Source organism: Alosa sapidissima, chromosome 7, assembly GCF_018492685.1.
Source record: "Alosa sapidissima isolate fAloSap1 chromosome 7, fAloSap1.pri, whole genome shotgun sequence".
Lineage (NCBI taxonomy): Eukaryota > Metazoa > Chordata > Actinopteri > Clupeiformes > Clupeidae > Alosa > Alosa sapidissima.
The window spans coordinates 24,986,022-25,008,827 of record NC_055963.1 but is presented as its reverse complement, the minus strand read 5'-3'; the positions used below and the strand labels follow the sequence as shown (position 1 = coordinate 25,008,827).

The 22,806-nt window shown below is 43.0% G+C and overlaps 3 protein-coding genes across 6 annotated transcripts; all 3 read right to left on the bottom strand.

The window, feature by feature from the left end:
• Positions 1 to 2,213: 2,213 nt before the first annotated feature.
• Positions 2,214 to 11,222, bottom strand: eef1a2 (eukaryotic translation elongation factor 1 alpha 2). Of its 2 annotated transcripts, none has more exons than XM_042098645.1 (8): positions 11,096 to 11,222; positions 10,107 to 10,293; positions 8,792 to 8,971; positions 8,120 to 8,416; positions 7,520 to 7,670; positions 6,977 to 7,233; positions 6,585 to 6,819; positions 2,214 to 3,933 (listed from the first exon to the last, which is right to left on the bottom strand). In XM_042098645.1, exons 2-8 carry the CDS (start codon positions 10,248 to 10,250, stop codon positions 3,806 to 3,808), a joined length of 1,392 nt encoding a protein of 463 aa, XP_041954579.1. In that variant the 5' UTR covers positions 10,251 to 10,293; positions 11,096 to 11,222; the 3' UTR covers positions 2,214 to 3,805. The 2 variants fall into 2 exon arrangements, with proteins under 2 accessions (XP_041954579.1, XP_041954580.1); XM_042098646.1 differs by having other exon boundaries at positions 10,107 to 10,290.
• An 808-nt stretch (positions 11,223 to 12,030) lies between these two features.
• Positions 12,031 to 16,524, bottom strand: LOC121713816 (MRG/MORF4L binding protein). Of its 3 annotated transcripts, none has more exons than XM_042098779.1 (6): positions 16,293 to 16,511; positions 15,544 to 15,665; positions 15,370 to 15,451; positions 15,160 to 15,234; positions 14,916 to 14,952; positions 12,031 to 13,467 (listed from the first exon to the last, which is right to left on the bottom strand). In XM_042098779.1, the coding sequence occupies exons 1-6, from the start codon at positions 16,426 to 16,428 to the stop codon at positions 13,371 to 13,373; spliced, it is 549 nt and encodes a 182-aa protein (XP_041954713.1). In that variant the 5' UTR covers positions 16,429 to 16,511; the 3' UTR covers positions 12,031 to 13,370. The 3 variants fall into 3 exon arrangements, with proteins under 3 accessions (XP_041954713.1, XP_041954712.1, XP_041954711.1); XM_042098777.1 differs by lacking the exon at positions 12,031 to 13,467 and adding an exon at positions 13,495 to 14,272 and having other exon boundaries at positions 16,293 to 16,524; XM_042098778.1 differs by lacking the exon at positions 14,916 to 14,952 and having other exon boundaries at positions 16,293 to 16,504.
• A 3,590-nt stretch (positions 16,525 to 20,114) lies between these two features.
• On the bottom strand, positions 20,115 to 21,361 carry LOC121714031 (DNA-binding protein inhibitor ID-1-like). The gene is made up of 2 exons (XM_042099163.1): positions 20,847 to 21,361; positions 20,115 to 20,693 (listed from the first exon to the last, which is right to left on the bottom strand). The coding sequence occupies exons 1-2, from the start codon at positions 21,204 to 21,206 to the stop codon at positions 20,658 to 20,660; spliced, it is 396 nt and encodes a 131-aa protein (XP_041955097.1). The 5' UTR covers positions 21,207 to 21,361; the 3' UTR covers positions 20,115 to 20,657.
• Positions 21,362 to 22,806: the final 1,445 nt, after the last annotated feature.

Sequence of the window (22,806 nt, the reverse complement as noted above, 5' to 3'; positions counted from 1 at the left end):
CAGTGTCACAGCGCCATCTGCTGTCAGAAGATTGTGATTTGTTGTCTGGGCATATCAATGAATGACCTTTAAAACAAACTACTTTCTATATATATATATAATAGCTATTGAGTCATATTTATAGTTCATAGCAGGATTCTGCTTAGTTTTTGACCTTTGTACATTGATGTTTCTCCAAAATTGTGGTTTGAAATCTCTCTGTCTTCTGTTTGTGATCACTGTACATGGCATACTGATTAGTTTACAAGTACACCCAACAAACATGTTTATGCATGCTTGTGTGTTTGACATGCATTCCCTGATGTGCTGTGAATCCAGATGGTGTGTATTTCTGCTCTCATGCGAGACGACAGTTGATTACTGATTCTTCTGAGAGCATCTCGGCAGCCATCTTTAAACAGCCTCGTGAAAGAGACAGCTGAGTTCAACCAGTTTAACTCCTCTGATCAGCTCTACCCCACAGCTGCATCTCTTAAAGGACATAAACAAGAGAGGTTCTTCAGCCGCCTTATACAGAGCCAGTGACCATAAGTTTTTTGTGACTCAAGACCCACTTCTGAGAATGAGAACGAATGAAGGAATATACCTAACTGCTGAGCTCTTTGAAACGGTCAAAAATAATTGAACTGAGTATGTTGTTTACCTTGAGTCATGTGCCTGGGATTACTTCAGGCTAATAAAAGGATGACCCATGGCCTGTGAATTGAGAAGGTTAGGGGAGATCCTGTCAGTACATTCCACGTCAGAATGGAAATCCCTGACTCGTTCAAATTAAAAAGCCTGATCCGTATTAAATATGAGAGGTGAAAAGGCAAAGGGAATTTGGCTGACCATTGTGACCGAGAGGGTGTGTATTGGATAGCGTATTAGGGTGAGGTTTTGGGTAACCACTGCCTTTCCAAGTTACTTTTGATACATCCCCAGTGTTTGCACTAGACAAGGCCCTCTGTGGTTGTAAACAGTCCTTTGCCAACATAAAGCTCTTTGTGTATTAAAAGTTGCTCTACACATATTCATTTAATGAGCACTCATGCAAAACATTTTGTTAGTGCATGGAGAGTATCCTTAGGCTCTCCATACAAAAGCTTACTTTGAAACAAACTTCTGAAAGAACCTGAAAAGAGCTTTTTTTTCCATGAGTGCTTCCCTCATTCCTCCTCCTGGCCGGTCTTTTGATGAGTAAGTCCCCAGCTCCAGATACCCTCACACGCTCCAGGTGCTCCAGCTGCAGCTTCCATCACCAACCTCCCGCCTCTGGCAGTGTCTCAGTACTGTCTCTCAGAAACATTACTGGCTCCCCATCAAAGGACACGTCCACCTCATCCTGTCTGCGTCCAGTCTGTCTGGCGGTCCTCTCCCACCTGCTTGGGTTCTCATCCACTGCCCTCAGCCTCCAAGGCATCATTCAACCTTCCAGGCAATGACATCCTTATTACAATTCACATTTATATTAAATTGTAATTACATATAAGACCTCAATCAGTGAACGTAAAAAAAGTAATTTCATAGGTTGGCATGAGTTACCTCATATTGCAGGCATGATGGAGCAGTGGGAACATCAATGCCTGACAATTGATCAGCATGGGTTTGATTTCCCAAAGCCACTGTTGTGAGCTGGTGTTTCTGGTGTGATAAAAGTGTCTGCTACATACCAGTCAACTTGAACATTTCTACTACAGGATTTTTAAGGTTTTATGTAAAGTTATCTGTAACATGAAATAAGGAATTCTACTGTGTTTCAGTTGTGTTTTCATTTCATTTTCCATTACTAGTTTTCAACACTTTTCACAATTGTGCAAATGCTTAATCACACACTGGTCATATTTATACACGTTTACGGTATATTTCAGAATTGCCAAGGGTTAAAAATATACATTTTATTGTCTTTCCTGCAAAGAGTCAAAATGAACTGAATATGATCATTGATCTCCTTGTGATTGCATCAGGAGTGAATAATGTCCAAGTTGACACACCCAGAGTGCATCTCTTCCAAATAAATTATTCTTTCTTTGATGCCATTTAATCTGAAAGGACAGCATGTCATGAACTAATCTCCAACATCTAAGTTATACTTCTGAACTCTATGAGCAATTGATTGGACACAAGAAACAATACATCTTAGATGGAAGCAATTTCATTTCGATCATCTGTGAATTCGAATTGTGCACGTCCATATAATCATAAAAGAATTGAACTCAGAAGGATGCGTGAACTGTGTGTGCAATATATTGTTTTAATCATCGCTTTGTCATTCTCAAAGTCACAAACTAACGGCTCCAAGGCAAACAATGACTAACAAATACACAACAAAACAAACCCCTGCTGAGGGGCTAACTAGCCCGTCAATAAACAAATATAAATAACCACACAGGAATAAACCATAATAAATAAGCACAAGGCGCACATGAAATCAATATGCAATCTGTACTGTGTGTGGAATGACGATTACCCACAGAGAGGAACGCTAGAGGAAGTGATTTGGTACAGCTTCTATTTTTCAGGTCTCGCTTCACAGTGTGACATCACAAACACCCCGTTGATCTCTTACAGCAGACAGTTCTTGTTTCCAATGATTCAGGTATCATAAAAGAACACAAAGGATAAAATCACACAGTCCAGAACCAACACAGAATCTCTGCAGAGCCCGTATACAATCACTGTTCATAAAGGTTAATAATAATATGTTTCCTAATAATTATAGTATCATTTCAGATGTGTCTTTGCTATCTGTTTTGTGAGGTAAAATGGCATCTCTTGGTTTACTTGATTTACAGGGAGCTGCTGGACCCGACCCAGAAAACACTCTATTTTAGTACCACATATAAAACATTTATACTCAAACTCACGCAGGACTATGGTTCACATTGCCATACAGACAAGTCAAAACAGGACACAAGCCTCTAGAAATGAATAAAGGAGGACAATAATCTTTTATCAATCTTCAATAAAAAGCTATACATAATACAGAGAAACATTTTCTTTCTTTTTCTCTTTAGATCTAACTCACTGCATAGATGGCAGCAATGTTGCTGCTGGATTTTAAACACTCTAACTTAAGACATTCACATAATCTTCCCTTGTTGAAATTCCTACTGTGCTCTGAATAGAGGATGCCAGTGTGTAGCCTACAGCAAACAAAGATAGACTGTAAAGATGAATGCTATAGTAGGACTCTATAATAGAATACCTTTAAAACATACAGTTTCATTTTCATAGACAAAATATTATTCAACCATAGTCAGTCATTTCCCACTATGTTTCTTTCTGATGAATTTCACTCATAACAGCACCTGCTTTTGTTTATACAAGTGGTTATGCAACATATTTTGCTCCTCTTGAAAACTTTCCCTTCTGACTTGGACAGTTGACACTTGTCTGGTCTCCTCCTCATCTCTAGCTTTCACCTCATTCATTTGATACTTCAGACACCTCTGTTAGATCAGTCTCAGTGGCTAAATCCCCTCTTCCATAGCGTAATGGTCTCAGCTGAAGGGGGGGGGGGGGGGGGGGGGGGGGTGCAAAAGCAGAGTGGCAGGGCCAGTTAAACGACAGACACTCGCAGACAGCTCAGATAAAATATTGGGCATGCTCATTGCTCTCTGTCTGGTTAAGACCCATCCACCCATCCAGGTGCTGCAAGCACGTAAGCAGAAGAGGGGGGAGGGATTTGGGACACACCCAGTGGAGAGGGTGATCGGAAGGCAGAAGTAGAGGGACTGTGGCTAGGCTAATGGTTAGCATGGTGGCACGTCTGCTTGTTGTCTTGGTTGGCGTTTGCCTTGGTGGTGTGCTCGTTTCCAGGTGCTCATTTGGTGACCTTCTGAGCTTTCTGGGCGGACTTAGTCACCCGGCCCGAGCCACCGACCTTCTTCTCCACACTTTTGATGACGCCCACTGCAACAGTCTGACGCATGTCTCTGACAGCGAAGCGCCCTGCGATGTGCCGACACACACACACACACACACACAATCATACAGAGAGAGATAAACAAGAGCATACAACCACACACAAAGATATTATGTACTCAAATTAATTCACATTAATACACACAAATACACACACACAAATACACACATACACACACACACAGACATCTGTCTTTCTGCCTTTATGCACACCCTAAACATAAACACATAATCTAAGGCATATGGACAACACACATACGCACACACACACACACACACACACACACGAGGGGGAAATCAAGGTGCTCGACACGCTGTGAATTACGGCCGGAGCCATAAGTCCGTCATCATGTGGAAGAGGGGCTGGAAATCATGGCCGAGCGCCCTTTACGAGCACATCAATACGGCCTGGAAAGAGAAAGACATGCCATCTTTTCCAGTGTTTGCACACAAAACTGCTGTCACTCAGCCTTTTAATGGCCCTCCGGGATGCTGAGTTACAGCCTCTCTCGGCACTCAGTGTGCGAATGTTGCACCGTTCCAGGGATGATAGTGCAAGCTTGAAATGTCTGTGTTTGACATGAACCCGATTACAGAGTCTCAGGACATGGACTCCGTTATTGTTGAGTTTTAAAACTTTAAAAAAAAGAAAGGAAAAAAAAAACATTAAAGCTCTGAAATATGTAAACACTGGGGGAACAAGTACAAGATGTTGGCTGATATGGCAAGCCAGAGGACAACGAAAGGGTTTCTAAGAGGCAACATCAGTGTGTGAAATCTGATTGAGCAACTAAATTGATGACATGTGCCGTGTGATGCAGCACAGGGAACATCAGATCCAGACAAGGCTAGAACTGAGGGGAAATGGCCCTCACCACCAACACCAAGCACAGACTGAACACATAAAGGGGAGGAGAATGGCCCACACCACCAACACCAAGTACAGACTGAACACATTATTTATCATACACTTCATTATCAGACAATTATATTCTTACAAATAGATCTTCTCGCATGCTTTCAGTTCTACATATTCACCTACCAAGAAACATTTGCTCAAAATCACGTCCATCCATTTTGGACATGAAATTGTTGCCTTCTCTACAGGGGAAAGTGAAGAACTCTTCTGAAATTGGACTGACCTGTGAAAGCAACTACATGTGTGCTTTGCTTTCCCACTAAAGGCCATACTGCCCAGGCCAGGCTTGTTAAGTGGAAGTGGGATTAGCAGACAGTGAGAGACACAGGGGACTGTGATGGGAGACACATGCTTCCATGCACTTATCTAAACTTTACATGCGGCATGAGGGAGCTTGAGCAAAAGCCTGTGTGAGCACCAGATTGACCTGTTAATGGATGACATGTGCTCTGTGCTTCTTTACACAGTTAGAGTATGTGTTCCAGGCCAGGCCAGTCATGGGCAGATCAGTGAGGAAGATGAAAAGTCACAGAGGAAGGTCAGACAGTGAGGTACATACAGGCTTATCAGTGTCCTGCTTCGCCTCAGTGTTCAGCATGTGACCTTTTCACCTCTATGGCCATAATCCTCACTAGGCCAAAATAATGCGTTTCTTACTGACAGAAACAAGCAGATAAGCTCATACAATATAATGGGGTTCTGTGCATGTGGGAATGAGGGAAGAATTAAAGGAAGAATGTTCTCATGTCAGCATGTCAGTAGGCTAAGTCCCACAGAGCATCACAATGTGTGCTTTAATATCAGCTAATTTAGCTAAATGCTACCCTGGGACACAAGGCACCAGGCAATGATTAATTAGTAATTAATAATTAAAGATATATGATATGCATCCTATGCATCATCAATCATCATCTTATGGCTGCAGTCTGGGTCAGCAGGGTGTTATCAAATATCAGCCAACAACCTTAGAGTGTTCGGGCAGACTTTCTAATGAGGAGACACAGCACTCAAAAAATCCTCCATAGAAATGCATGGGGTTAGTTTGTAACGCCAATATGGCAGTTGTCTACACATATCATACCCCTTCCGTGGCAAAACGTTGACATGTGAAAACATTGAGCCAATAAAGTGGTGTGTTGTGAAGACATCGTGCCAATCATGTGTTGTGATCTCGCCGCTGGAGCGAGATTGGTGAAGCCTTGCGCACGCGCATTTCTGCCGAAATAGAAGCCCGATAAGTGCCCAAAAAGGGTTGCAATATGGCCGCCGAATGGAGGGACTTGCCTAAAAGGACTTTGGTTCAGGATCCAAGAAAAGTCTACATTGAAACTGATTTCTGTAGCTCTGTGGTATCCAGGCCAGAAAAGGTTTTCCATTCTAATGATATGTGAAGCAATAACCATGACTTCCATAATGCCTTGCTTTTCTAATTCTGCTAGTCACACTCTTTCAGTGCTTGAATGTTGAGATTCTTTGACTTGACTAGATTCTATACCACCTCCATTATAAGCCACTTTGAATCAAGTTCAGTCTGTCAAATGAACAAATGTAAGTCTAAGGTGAGTAGGCAAGTCTAAGGTGCCATGGAACTCTTCCGTTTGCCTACAAAAATGACCCAAAAGCTGCCATCTTTGCCCATATAAGGAGATCTAGGCACTTTCTTTGGAAAGATGGCAGCTTTGGGTCCTTTTTGTAAGCAAACTTCAGAGGTTTATTGCGAAGAGGGGCAGATAAAATATGAGACTCTATAACAACTCACCCAGAGGAGGGTACTGGGAGAAGCTTTCCACACACATGGGCTTGCCAGGTAGCATCTCCACGATGGCGGCATCCCCGGACTTGAGGGTCTTGGGGTTGTCCTCCAGCTTCTTGCCTGAGCGCCGGTCGATCTTCTCCCTGAGCTCGGCAAACTTGCACGCGATGTGAGCTGTGTGGCAGTCGATGACCGGAGAGTAGCCAGCGCTGATCTGGCCAGGGTGGTTCAGGATGATGACCTGTGGATGGGGAAGGGAGGTTGAAGAGGGATAGTGAGGGGAGGGGGGGGTGACCAAAGGGTTAAATTGCTATACATTGCTGTACAAGAGCATGCCAGTGTAGTGACTGTGTACGTCTGTTCATATGTGTGTGTGTGTGTGTGTTTGTGTGTCCTACCTGGGCAATGAAGCCTGAGGCTTCCTGAGGGGGGTCAACCTTGCTGTCCCCACAGACGTTGCCACGGCGAATATCCTTCACGGACACGTTCTTCACGTTGAAGCCCACATTATCGCCGGGCAGCGCTTCACTCAGAGTCTCGTGGTGCATCTCCACGGACTTGACCTCAGTGGTGATGTTCACCGGGGCAAAGGTCACCACCATGCCTGGCTTCAGGACTCCAGTCTCCACTCGGCCCACCGGCACAGTGCCAATACCTGGAGACAGAGAGACAGAGAGACAGACAGACAGACAGACACACACACACACACACACACACACACACACACACACACACACACACACACACACCTTGAGTCAACAAAACAATGAAACTACCACATATTCTAAGCACTTCTAGTTAAAATGTATCTAATACAATGATAATCTGCCGAAATCAAATAAAAAGATCACAACATGGAAAGCAAATCCTTGAAATATGTTACAGAGGAGTACATACAGTATATCTGATTAATTAGTATGATGCTCATAGCTGGACCATACCCCCTATCTTATAGACGTCCTGCAGGGGCAGACGCAGGGGTTTGTCAGTGGGGCGAGACGGGGGCATGATGGTGTCCAGAGCCTCCAGTAGGGTCACCCCACTCGCATGGTGCTCCTTCCGGTCCAGCTTCCAGCCTTTGAACCAGGGCATCTACAGAGCACACAGTGCATCCTACTGATATCCTAATGGGAATGGTAAACATCCTAATGGTACACAGTGAGGTTAGTACCTCTTATTTCATGCATGGCAGTGCCTCTGGGCTGTGCAGTCTGGAATCCACACCATATTGTGCGACATTTTATTTCTTCTGATCATTTCAACTGACGTTAGGCTTGGTGTAGTTTGTTTATAGAACTATCAGAAAGATAGGCTTCACATTTAAAAGTCAAGCACTTTTGCACTGATAAATACTGGCCAACACAAAGCTCTGGATAAAAAAAAACTCTTTTAAATCGTTTAAATCTTTTAAATCGTTTAAATCTTTGTGAACATTATAGAGCTCGAGAGCATCTTGAAGTGTGTCGAGACAGAGAAGGGAGGAAGAAGAAAGAAAGGGAACGTGAATGGCAGAACTGAGAGAAGGTTTATTTAGAACTCACATTGGAGGAAGGTTCCAGCATGTTGTCCCCATGCCAACCAGAGATGGGCACAAAGGGCACTCCGGCGGGGCTGTAGCCGATCTTCTTGATGTAGGCGCTGACCTCTTTGACGATCTCCTCGTAGCGCTTCTCGCTGTAGGGCGGCTCGGTGGAGTCCATCTTGTTGACCGCCACGATCAGCTGCTTGACGCCCAGCGTGTAGGCCAGCAGGGCGTGTTCGCGGGTCTGGCCGTTCTTGGAGATACCCGCCTCAAACTCGCCCACCCCAGCTGCCACGATCAGCACTGCACAGTCAGCCTGCTCAGGAGAAAAACAGGGTGCATTAATGAAGATTCAGTGAGAACTTCTATTAACAGTTAAGCAGTAGTTAAGTGATTCAATGTGATAGAATATTAACATTGCATTCAACACACACATAATCCTCATGCTACTTAGTAGTTCATATAGCAATTCAAAACTGAAAGTGAAAGTTATGGGTTGAGATTAGATAGATATGGTAGCCTAATGTCATTTATATGTAAAAAGCATGCAAAACGCTTCGCTTTATAAGTCCAAGAAAAGATTACAACATAACCCCTAGCTTGAGGTCAAATAAATAGGACAATCAAAAACACTGATTCAAATGTATGATACAAAGGCAATCCAGAATTCAGCATGGGAGCCTGGCCAGACCTGTGAGGTTCCAGTGATCATATTCTTGATGAAATCCCTGTGTCCAGGGGCATCGATGATGGTGATGTAGTATTTGTTGGTCTCAAACTTCCAGAGCGAGATATCAATGGTGATGCCCCTCTCCCTCTCGGCCTTCAGTTTGTCCAGGACCCAAGCATACTTGAAGGATCCCTTTCCCATCTGTAGCAACACACAGCAGACCAGCTGAACACTGCATTGTGTCGCAGCTCCATCTTGTGTCCATAACAAGAAGGACACTCTTATATTTTCCCTCGATACCACCTGAATGGTTTACAATTGTCTACGCTGTTAGGACAAGAGATATGTAATTGATTCAAACACTGTAATCAGATCATCATAATTACGTAGAAAATGGCTGTTGTTGCTTACAAACCACCAAATATGGATGGGTCTACCTTCAAAGCATTGGCATAGCAATATTTCAATGACAACATGTTATAAATAAAAAAAAATCAGATAAGCAATCACTGCATTTGTGATAATGTGTCAACAGTCTCTGCTTGAAGACACATCGACACCTTCAAACACATCTACAACAACTTGCATGTGTATGGTGTTTTATCAAGGTATCCATAGTGTGTAGTGCTTTATCAAGGTATCCATAGTGAATAGTACTTTATCAAGGGCGAACCTCACTAACCACTACCAATGTGTAGCACACACCTGGGTGATGCACGGCAGCCATTATGCACCAAAACGCTCACCACACACCAGTTTGGGGCACAGAGTGAGGGAATGAATGAATGAATGAGCCAATTACACTAGAGGATAATTAGGAGGCCAGATTGAATTAGCCAGGACACCGGGGAACCCCTTACTCTTTCTGCAACAAGTGCCATGCGATATTTAATGACCACAGTGAGTCAGGACCTCGGTTTAACATTTCATCCAAAAGGCAGCATCTCCTACTGCATAGTGTCCCCTTCAGTCCACTGGAGCATTTGGATTGATTTTTTTTGGCCAGAGGTAAGAGTGCTACTTGCCACCCTGCAATACCACTTGCAGCAGCAACCTTTCCAAGGATGTCTCCCATCCAAGTACTAACCAAGTCCACACCTGCTTAGCTGCTGGCCATCAGTCATCCATCATCATTTACAAATTTGATGTTTTCACCTATCCACTCATTTCATCAGCATACGCTTGTCCTCCATGTTGCCATTGTATTGAGGATGCCCCCCCCCCCCCCCCCAGGCAATGTCTGATGAGCTCATTTGTGAAGGCACAGCATTAATATATCCATACAATCTGAGCATGAGCAGACTGGCCCTGATGTCACCTGCAAAGGTCTTCTCACCTCAGCTGCCTCCTTCTCAAATTTCTCAATGGTCCGCTTGTCGATGCCTCCGCACTTGTAGATGAGGTGGCCAGTGGTGGTGGACTTGCCTGAGTCCACATGGCCGATGACTACGATATTGATGTGGATCTTCTCCTTCCCCATGCTGAATCGTCACAGAGGGCAGGGGCCCTCGCACAGTGCACTGCTGATAGGAACAGGGTGTGGCAATAATCACATTTAGATTCTGAATTATGATTTGATTTCTTCTTATATATTATATTTTACACTTAAAGAAAGCATCATGTAGATAGAGAAATGCTATATTCTAGCTTGATTTACCATTCTTTTCCTATTTCCAAATATATATACTTTATTATGCATGAAACAGCCAGCAAAAATAAAAATGGAGTCAAGAGCTTGTATTTCTGACATGATGCAATGATCAAGTACATTTACACTATAACACTGATGATCAGACCATGACATCGTAAGAAGCAGCTGAAAGGTACCGCATCAAATAATCACAATCTGGATTAACACCATCACTGCCTCAAAACTGTAAGACACAAACTACACTGTTTACAATGATTCAGGTTTCGTTTCACACGAGCAGAAGCAGTGGGGCTGTTTACTCTCAGCTCAGACAATTAGGCCAAAGCAGTGTGGGTCAGAGACTGCTTCATTCCCAAAGCCCTGTCTCAGTGTTCGTCTGAGATTTGAAATCCCCCTTGTGAAAATAAGATTTGTCCTGTGGGTGGATCTCCCCTAAATGAACACTGATACAAGGTCCTGACCCTCTGCTTCTCCAAAAATCTGTGTATATTCCATAATACCAAAACATTTGCATGATTAAAATTTGTAGCACTTGCCCTTTTACTTCTTGAAGCCTTAGGGCTACTGTCCAACCCAGTTAGCGTATCAACATAGGCTACATTTTGTTTGGGATGATACAAGTCTGATAAAACATTGATCATTTTCAGTATAATTTGGTAAGTTCGGCCCCTTACCTGCAGCTGTTACCTCGAGCAGCACAGACTGCCTTCTCTGGCCCAGGCTCCTCTGTGCACCTACGAGGGGGTGGCAGACTCAAATTTTGCCTGCGCAGTGAATACACCCCAAACTCTCTCACACACACACACACACACACACACACACACACACACACACACCCTCCCCTCTCTGAGACAGCAATGCGGTAGTGGTGGGAAGAGACTGCAGTGAAACTCAACTGCATCACAGCATCCTGCACTGAGGGGGGAGATTAAAGAGGATCGGGACGGACTGAAAATGAAAGTAAGTACAGAACCGAGGGGTGAGACACAAACATGATTCAGCAAACGTCTAGCCTGGGGAATTGATGAATTATAGAGGCCACCTAGATCCAGTTATGACGTCAGAGAGAGGTACTGTACGTTTCAGATATACAGTAAATAACTCTGGTGCTATAACACTAACAATCTGCATGAATTAGGTCATAATGTACTATTTTGTTTCAAAGCATGAAGTCACCATCACCAAGCACCTTTTTTTGTGGTGAGAAAATGAGGCCAAACATTTGTACGGTTATTGATGATGAGCTTTTTATAACATCAGGATAATAGTATAAACATAGATCTGATGTACTTTCCATTTACATCAGTGCCATGTGCATGTTAAAATGAGAAATTCATGGGAAATGATACTTATTTCCAAATGAGAATTAAGAAATGCAAAACTGCAAATTAAATGCCCTGACGTTTGAGATCATGTCTTAGTGACCATACAGCAGGGGCAGAAGTTGTATTGGCAGCACAAAGACTACTTTCGATCTTAAAGATGCTATTTTAATGTGAATAAACCAACAGACGACTGGCTGTTCTAACTACCTTCACCAGTTTGTCATAATATAATGAACGGTATACAACATTATTCCATTGTTCATAACTGAGGCAACACCCAAAGAGCCATTCCAAAGTGAAATTTAATAAAGGCATAAACCTTTAACAAAATGGGCAGGCAGAATAAATTAAAAAGGCAAATCATACTTAAAAACAGTAAACAGAGCTGCAATAAAAGAAATAAAAAAACATCACAATTCTACATTTTAACACACCGCTAGGCCCTCTTTCTGGCAGGTGAATATGCAGACATACTTAATATACATTTAAAAACATATTTCTTTGTACTACATTGACTCACAAGCTGTGTTGGCAATCTGTATCTAGCTCTCTGTAGTCAATCACGCTCAAATTTAGCGCAAACTGAAGAGTGTTTTGAGAAATCATACATTTCACTTTCCAATGGTATTAGAAAAACACAAAATGGTTAGAATGTGATGAGCAGAGGAACAGTTAGCTGCTTGAGTGTGTTCTCACTCTGCATAGCAATAGTTCTCAAAAATCACAGAAATGATAACTGAAAAAAAAAAGTATCAATGTACACAACCAACAGCACCACACTTTATTCTGATTATATGTGCGCTTCTTGACTCTCCTCATGATGGATGCTGCTAGCAAGTGTAATGGCCCAAGCCCAAATAAAAACATGCTTGATTTAATCTCATGAGCCCAGAAATGTTTGCGCTCATCCAACTGCACACATTGGTGCCGGTTGAGGTCCAAAAGTCCCTTTGTGGTGTCGTTCTGTTCTACATTGAGCGAGGAGAGTTAGCCTACACATTTCACCACCCTGTTCCCTTCAAGTTCTTGCAGCTTTCGTACAGCATAAAGGCGACACACAGCAAAACAAAACAACTAATCGTCTCCTGACTAGTAGGCATGACTGGAAACTACATGATGCCCTACATGAACCAATAGTTTTTTTTGTTTTCAAGACAAAACACAGACTGAAGTGTTTCCAGCAGAGACCAACACAGTGAGGTTCAACACCATGTTGCTCTGCACCAGTGTGTCTTTCTACAGGTGTCACCGGTGTGCCACCTTTGTGACCTCAAGAACATTTTTTAGAATGTAAGTTCTCCGTGAACCTCAACACACATGTTCAGGCCACACATCATTTCCAATTCTCCGGTCCTTCTTTCACAGCCGACAGATCAATCTTGTTGCTCCAGCAAGCCAACCCCCCCGCCCCCCTACCCCCAAATAACTGTGTCAGGACACCTGCCATTTGTCTGTGGCTTCAGGGCTACGTCCATCTCGGGGCACCGTTCCTTTTTTGAGGGGACTCTACGTCCGCCGCCGCTTGGCCCCGCCGGGGCTGGAGGGGTTGCTGGAGCTGAGCACCTTCTCGGTGGCCCGGTTCCTCTTCCTCTTCTCCCCCACCACCTCCTTGGGCTGGGCGGCCTCACCCTGGGCCCTCTCGGACCGCTCCCGTTCCCGCTCCCTCTCCTTGTCCCGCACGCTTGGCTTCTCCACGGCCATCTTCACCGAGGAGTTGCTGCCTGGCAGGTGGGAAGATGAGGGGAGAGGAAAGGGAGGAGGGAGAGAGAGAGAGAGAGAGAGAGAGAGAGAGAGAGAGAGAGAGAGAGAGAGAGAGAGAGAAGGGAGATGACAGTTGAGAATGATTGAGAGCTTGACAAAAACCTTCTCTATTCTTAAAACTCAGGTGGCTAGTCTGAGATTCAGAGTTTATTCGCGGGGCAATTGCATCCGTACATTTGCCATGTCAATCCCAAAATATCACAAAAACAGTAGGATTGACATGCCAAAGTGTACACCTTATGAAATGTAGACATTCTATAAAAAATGACCAACACAATACACGGTCTCAATGAGTAAAAAAAGGCAATTTGGTCAACGGTCAAAAGAGCAGTGCTTCTGTGTGTTGGAACACAAATAAACGTCCAGTTACATCTTAAAAGAACGACGATCTTCTCCAAATTAATGGCCCGAAACAAGAGGTGACAGACAACACTGCATGTCTACACTCATTGTTTGTGGGATCCCAACTGCTTGAGCACCCGTTTAATGGGGGCTAAGGAATTAACTCCGCCACCATGTCTCAATGCATGCAGGAAAACTGCTATGACCTCAAATGCCGGTGGGATTGAGATTTTGTCCTGCATAACATCCAAATACTCTAATTGCCAATACTTGGAGGGAGAAAAATCAAAATAGCATAACTGTTGCATAAAACCAAAAGAAGACACATTCAGAAATACAGACCCATGGTCATCCTGGACTCCATGGACTATCGTCAAGGTGTCAAGAGGAAAATTCAACAGACGATTTGAAATAACCCCACTGCTGCGGAAGTGTTAGCCATGGGAGGAAAGGTTAGAAAAGTTCCACATCATTCGACTGGCTTTCAATGCACACTCCACCTCAACTAGCCACCACCATGAAACATGCCACGACACACCTTAGCCCCCTGAATCTCATCCCTCTCAAAGACAAATACGAAACTTAGCTCATGAAAATTAAGCATGCCATGCTTTTTATAGAGATATGTACACAAATGACAGGACATTATTGCTTTTTACTAGCCAAACTGCAGGTACAGAAAAAGGGTGGTGAGAGGGAGGGAAATAGAGACAAGGAGAGAGAAGATGATGGAGGAGGAGAGTGAGAGAGAGAGATAGAAATAGATATATAGAGAGAGAGAAAGAGAGAGAGAGAGAGAGAGAGAGATAGATAGATATAGAGAGAAAGAGAGATAGATAGATAGAGAAATAGATAGATAGATAGAGAAATAGATAGATAGATAGATAGATAGATATAGAGAGAAATAGAGAGAGATAGATAGATAGATATATATAGAGAGAAAGAGAGAGAGAGAGAGACGCACATGGTGTGTGTGCTCTCTGATGTTGCCCTACAGCGGTCTCTGGTCTTTAACAAGGTCAAGTAGGAGTTTTGGAACAGAGCAGAAGTGTTCTTCTGTCCATACCTCTCAATATCCTGGCCAGCCATACTGGGACCCAGACCTTTGAAAACGAGACACAAATGACCAATGTGAGGGGCGCCAACGTTGCGTGCCAAAAGGGGAGAACGTTCCAGAAAAAGAGAGATGCAACGACGCTTGCGGGCTTTTTTTTAAAGTGTCCGCGTCAGAAGGAATGAAAGAGAATAGGATAGAAAAGGAAAAACACATTAAATGATCAATTACAAGTGTGAATAAACAAGAAAAGGACCTTCTTCATGCGTTGCAGGAGGATCACGTTCCTCTTTAAACTCTTCCTTCACATCATCTTCAGAGCCCAGTTTACCTGTTCGAATGACAAGCACATGCCTGTTAAAAGCAACCATCAGTTCATACACCTACAACTCCTACAATCAATGCAAACAAAAAATGACAACCTTGGACAACTGCAAAAGTGAATGTAATGTAGTATAATGTTTACCTTCTTTCACCTCTTGAATGATTTCTTCTGGTAGTACAAAGGTCTTTTCAGAATTAGGAAAAGGCAAAATTTCGGATTCATGCTGTAATGAACAGATTGGGATTATAAAGAGTTTGTGTCGAGACAATTGTGTGCTGGGCTGAAATAAAAGCATTTCCATACTGGAACACTCACCAAAGCTTGCATATCATACATGGTACTAAGGTGGTCCCAGATGACTTTCGACGACACCTGTCTTCCAATATTTTGACTGAACTTGTCCCGAATACATATCATGTGAAAGTGACGGTTTACACCTGCGTTACAGACATTATTTAAATCAGTTCAGCAAAACACAGTGATTTTAAATAGCCTGAAGAATATAGGCCGGTATTGTAACACCATCATGTTATAGGAAAACTAACTTAACTATAAGTTGCTCACCTGTCGTAACGTCAGTCAACGTTAGCTACTGTTAGGATAACCTTAGTTAGCGCACTGCTTAGCCTAAGTTATGGGCTGAATAGTTAACATTAACATTGCCTGTATATTAAGTTACTACAGAACATAAAACCACTGTGGTGCATATTAACACTGAATACAATTGATTTGGTAGCGTTAGCCCCATGCATTTTCTATCGTTAATGTTGTCATGCTAACGTTAACGTAACGTACTAGCCTTGCTGTTATCGACAGATGCATAACGATACTAACGTTATACTAAAGTTAACGTTATACTAAACTCGAACAGCAAACATTTATGTTTATGGTCATATAAAAATCTTCTCGGCTTCTCTTAGCTATGTTCATTCCAGTTATTTCACGTATCCTTGCATGATCCTGCTCATCTGTCTGTTAGCCAGTTAGCAAAGGCTAGCTAAAGGCTGGGGCCTAGCCAATGTTACTTGGTTTTTAGGTGAGGAATCTTTACATAACTCGCTTACCAACAGGTTTATGACCCAGCATGGCGTGAAAGAGACACACTTCCACCTCTTGGCTCCATATTACCGACTCATCCGTAGAACTTAACCCAGAGTCGGCCTGTTTCTCGTCCGCAGGAACGGGCTCGGCTTCCCCCATGTTTCTGACACAAACAATGGACCTCGTCGCTTCAACACAACACACTGCAAATCTACGCTGCAAAAGAACAGGGGAAACAGCGCCCCCAAGGACCATAACAATGTCCTGTAATGTAACATTTGGCGACAGTGTAACGCCTGCAGCTTCCAAGTAATTAGTTTGCAACTTCTAGCGTAATGTGTGACACGTTTAATGTTACTTGTTACAGTCATTTACATCCACCGATATGAGTCATTTGGCTGCAGATGCTGCCCAGCTTCAGCATTTTTATCACACTTGAACATAATGTTTCTCATTCGTTTGTTAATATAGATAGATAGATAGATAGATAGATGGATAGATAGATAGATAGATAGATAGATAGATAGATAGATAGATAGATAGTTCTCCCTATACGCACACAACGCAAGTTGCGTAGGGCCCCACAAGTTAATGAAGGCCCCCTCCCCCGTCTCCCAAATAACATACAGTTATCGACAGTGCCTCATACGTTAAGAAGATGAACATGAAATCGAATTACCATTCAGGGCATGAAAAACGGAAGAAACGTCACAAGAATGAACAGCGGGAACAGCAGTCGGGTAAACTTGCGTTCGTTCCATGGTTTGATGTCAACATGCATCTCTCCAGCGCTTGTTGCTGGCCTAGCCAATAGGCCTACCTAACAGGGAAGTGAATCCCCTGATCTGTCTGCGGCTTGCTTGCCAGCCTTTCCCATTCACAGTACTTCGCAAAGTTGTGAAATATAATCGCATATTCTGTTTTTTTTTTATGCGGGCGACTGGCTGCATTTTTGAAAAAAAATTAAAAAAAATAACCGCATCTTTAAATGCGTTCATAATAACGTGCAGCTCGGGATGAAATTAGCAGTTTTTCAGCAGAAACATGCGAGGTACCATCTAAACTAATAGGTGATTTCACTCTTCGCATACATTTAAAAAAAAAAACTAAATTGTTCTACAATATTTCAGTCAAGCTTTAGTTATAGATAGCCACCGGAACGTATGCAAAATGGAAAGTAGCCTGTATTAACTTTGATTCGCTGTGCTGCATGGACAGTAGATGCACATCGTATAAATTAGGCCTGTATGAAGTATTAAAATGATTGTTTAAAATAGTTTGAAAAAAATATTGAAGAGAATCAGGGGAGCCAGTTCTTCCAAGTAATTACTTCAAGTGTCAAACTGCAGATTTCTGAGTATGAAAACCGCAGTTTTGGAGAAAATATTTGCAGCTCTTATGCAGGGAATTCAGTATTTTAGACGGGAAAAAACGGCATTGTACTGCATAGTACTGTACTTTACTACAGATATGCAGTATTTTGGACATGAAAATACTATACTGCACTGTAGCCTACTGTAGTATAACTGAACTGGCTACTTTGAAAAAAACTGCAGTTATTTTTTGCAAGGGGATATGTACAGCAAGCATCAAAAGCAAACAGCCCAGACCCTTTATTGGGAAAAGCACTATATTTGGTAACTTCCATAGACATCCAAAATGGGGTGGGATGATTGTATTGGGAGCACTGAGGTGTCAGACGGTACTATAAAATGGTTACATTTTGGCGCTCAGAGTTCAGGTAGGAGGGCCCCTTAGCAGGATTTTGCCTAGGGCCTCATGGAGGTCTGAACGGGCACTGAGATAGATAGATAGATTATGATGGCTGTCGTAGGTAAGTGTGTGTGGCATTTGAGTAGCATCTGAGATGATATTATGACAGTTGATGATCCTATTATGATATTATGACAGTTGATGATCCTAGACTGAAACTGAAAAGTTGTAACTGTAACAACTTTGCTGTCATTTAGCAATTACACAATATACAAACAAATAAACAGATATAGACAGAACACACACACACACACACACACACACACACACACAGACAGAGACGTTTCTTCTGAATCTGGGTCTTGTCAATCAGGATTCCTCTTCTTTTAAGTGCCCATTCCATTCAAATGTTCTTCACCCTATGGCCTATTCATTTGAAATCTATAAAGTATTGCCTTGCCTGTGTGCTTAAAATAAGAGGTTTTCTTTGGAGGTTTGGTTTGTCATGTAAAGCAAGGCCTCCAGTGGAGTACCCACTAACCTTAGCACAAACATAATGAAGCACATTTTTAAAAAAATCTCTTTTCATAGCCTTCATGTTTGAATCCATCAAACTAGAGATCAGAACCCTACTATGACCAATATGCCATCATGACTCTTTACATTCTGGCATTGATGTGCATCTACATCATGCTGCCACCAACAAGCTGGTCAAATACTTGATATAAGTGGCTCGTGATGCGTATTTACTGCCATTGGCACAATTCAGAATCAAACACAATAGCTGCGCTGGATCTTTCCACCTCATTCGACTAACAAAGGGATCAGATGTGGCCCATTAGTTTGCACATACACTCAGTGGAATGTGCAATCGTGACAATATGCAAACAAAGCCTCTATGAGTCAAAGGAACCACAAGATGGCGATAGACGACAAAATATGACCAATCTTAGTTGTACCCCAGCAACTGTCCTGAGTTTGGTTTAATTTGCGATTTGATAAAGTTGGTCGTCTAATGCAGTTCTTTGGCCTATCTTAAAATAAAGCAATCATTCTATAACCCAATTATATTTCTTGCATGGCCTATTAGAATTTCGGAAGCTGTGTTGTTGGATAATCACTTTTGATTATTTCGACTGGGGTTTAATTTTTTTATTTAATTTTATTTTATTAAGTGATATACAATTTACCAACGTATAGGCGATGTCTTGCATGAACAAATTAATTCATGGCCAGGGTTAAATTAATTGTATTAAATATAGTTTAAAAAATACTTTGATAGAAAACTCTCAACCAAGAAAGCCTGAGGTGTCACATGGCACTGAAGAGGTTAAAAGCAGCGCGCTTTAAATTACGCCAAATCGTTTCTTCTTCTCTGATGCAATGTTGTTCCAATTTCCTACAGTGTGATGCACACAGCTGCAGCCGCTGCCGCTCAGAGGGCGAGTCAGTGTGGGATTGTGTTTGTGTGATAGCATTGTGCCAAGGGCAGGGAAGGGCAGGCGGGCCCAGACTGAGCGGCGCCGCGGCACACCTGGGGAAGTTCAGGTTAAATAGCTCCACATTCCTCGGCGCACAGCTGATTGAAACATTAACAAACAGTAATCCGCGAGCCAAGCTGCAGATGGGCCGGGAGCGCAGCCAAGGAAAGAGGCTCACTGTGCTGTGCTCCCCCCCCCCCCCCCCCCCCCATTGTACCCCCCACTATTACACACAGTGTGTGTGTGCGTAGGCGCACGGGAGCGCAAGTGTTGTTGCTTTTTTATTATGTATCTGACATTTCATCATTGTGTTATTATTTTGTTTGACACATGGTCTTTCAAAATCCAGTAATAAGACAACTAAAGTAAAACTTTCTGAAGCATAAAATATTGTGGTTGAGATTACGTATAGGCTATAGCCTTTGCCTTGTCACCATATCTGTTAAATGACGAGTGTTCTCAAAGATTCTGGCAAGCTTTAATGTATTTAATTCATATGATTCTTGCTGATGAGTCATCTCTAGTGGGATGAAGTTTTCTGTGATATCAGTTACAGGCATTCTAGTAGGAAACACTGTTAAATGTGTAATCCTTGCGGGGATGCCATGTCATTCATGTCAATGTATAATGATACAACATGTGAACCAAACGTTTTCCAAAATACTATTTGTTTTAATATAAACATCATTTAGGTACATTGTAATAAAACAATATTGACATTTCACATAGAATGCATTGTAATATACAATACAGATATAACTCAGCAATCTGAGAAGTTGGCATTTTTTGCAAAATATAAAATTCTTCTCTAAGTGTACGTTCAGAATTCAAAAATACAAAAAGTACAGGAACAATGGAATTGACACTGTCTCTTGGAGGAATCCAAAAAGGCAATATTATAAGAGTGATTGTTGATGCTATGTCGGCAACTGTCCATACAGCTAAACCTAAGTCACATCAGGGACCTCCACTCCTGGCCGGTCACCTCTGGCTACACCAGTCTCTCCTTGCGCACGTCTACTTGGGGAGTAGGCTATCAGTTCGGCGCCACAATAATGCTTCGTCTCGTCACTTCTTGATGCAAGGTTTGGGGCGAGACGAAACATCGCCGGTGACAGCATCCCGTGTTCTGGCTGCTGCTACTGATTCTGCTGCTGCTGCTGCTGCTGCTGCTTCTGATGTCTCGCAGAGAAATCAGCGACACAGGATTCTGTCATCTGAACACCCATTCTAAAGGAGAAAAGATGAGGAGAGTCGATTAGTTTACACATCATATGTCAGAGAACTTTGGAATGACCAAACATTGCATCTGTTATTAGCGCAGCCAGAGGTGACATAAGTCTGTGACTTGCACCATAATGACAACAATTTCAGCATTCTTACCTCGACAGAGATGCTGCTCAGCTCTGCGTTGAGGGTAGTCAGAGGCGTGCGAGAGCCGGAGGACGCCTGCTGACGGTTCATGCCCGGTGAGTCGAGCTCGATTTGGAGGTCCCAGATGTAGTCGATGACGTGCTGGAGGATCTCCATTTTGCTGGCCTTCTTGTTGGGTGGCAGAGTCGGCACCAGCTCCTTGAGCTTGCTGTAGCAACTGTTCATGTCATGGAGAAACGCGCTCATCTGCTCGTCCAGCAAGGGGATCTTGCACTTGGAGATGGTCAAGCTCTGATCAGAGAGACAGCGAACCATGTCCTCGCTTCCAACCTTGCTCTTCAGCGCGCAGGTAGATCCAACAACCTTCATCTTGACTTGCGAATTGGAAAAAGAGACGCTGTCAAAAAATGAATCAGAAAATGATAGTCTTGATGACAGCTAAGTGAGTTGGTTTGCTGCCAATAATTCCCTTGGTAGAGTGTATGCAACACGTCGAACCCTTTCTGACAGTTGTGATTCTGGTGAAAGCGGCCGCTGTACTTATCTTTCTTGAGAACCTGGGGGAGTGTCCTAAACGGGGTATGTTAGAGCATACGAACCAATGGCAGACATTAGCTCGCAGGCGCGTCCATCCCTCTCGTTTGATTCCACCAATTGTGACTCTGAAGTAGTTATCAACCTGCACAATCTGTTAGAGGATGGTGTTACAAATGGAAACAAATGTGTGTGTTTTTTTCGAAGGGTGCAATGTGGGAACCCAGCTGTCCGTCGCCTGGGGATTTTGCAGGTGTAGTGATCGCCTAGAGGCGTGGGTGGGAGCATATCATAAAGAATGCAGCAATTACTTTCGATGAATAGGCTTTTAATTGGTGCCTTAACCACAGCTGAAATAGCCATGCATGCCTTTCTTTGCCAGTGCAATGAGAGAAAAAATCCTTGAGGCAAAAGTGAATGGACCAAGCTATTATTATTTTTATTGATCAGAGAAGACAAGGTAGCCTAAGGTGAGACATCTCACCAGGTTTCTGTTTGCAGAGTAGCCTTACCAATAATATTAAATCTGACTGTGATTTTTAATATAAAAGGGCATGAAATATTTTTTTTGCAAGCTTGAAACGGCTACACAAACGATCAGAATATAATTAAACAACTTTTTGTCTCATGCATGTAAATGGTCTTTAATAGTATAGCCTATTTTTTTACAAACACCGAACATAACGTTCTATGTTATGCATAATGAAAACATAACATATAAAGTTTTAGGATAGCGGCGAAATCCATGATGAAAACAGCCACCATTGCAAGTAAATAAACTTTGCAGATTCCCTCAAAAGAGTAATCTTCACACGTAGCCCCCCACACTTGTGTTGAAGTTCCCAGAGAATACATTTACAGAGCCTTTCATATGTTCCCACTGAGTGTGCAGGCATGTGTGTGCGTCCATGTGTGTGTGTGCTGAAATAGCATTGCTCTGCTCTGAATCTTCCCCAGATTGTCCAAACAAGCCGAAGCAGACTGGCAGGCGCCAGTGCCGTGACGTCACCCATTCATCCAATCCCTGACGGCTGTCAGCCTGGCGCCGAGCGGGCGGTGGCCATGGAAACCGCAAACAACAGGCTCGCACTCCCCCCCATTCACCTGCACAGTGCAAACTCTGAGAACAAACTAGCTGCCGGGGATCGTCATTCATTTATCACGTTAAACCAGTCTGTGAAGAGATTACCACCCCGCACACCTGCAAACTGCCATTGTCGCTAGCTTGCTCGATCAACTTCCAAAGGCAAGAGAGAGAAAAGGAAAAGAGGGCTTTGAATCGCTGTGATAGTTCCTGGATGCCTTCAGATAGGGTTTTCCCTCCTCTTTCAAGCAAATTCCTTTAGTCATTCATTCCTTCGCAGAAACACTTTATTTAGGTGCGTAAGCACACATTTCGACCATAGCTGGCTATTTGATTTGATTCATTTCAGCC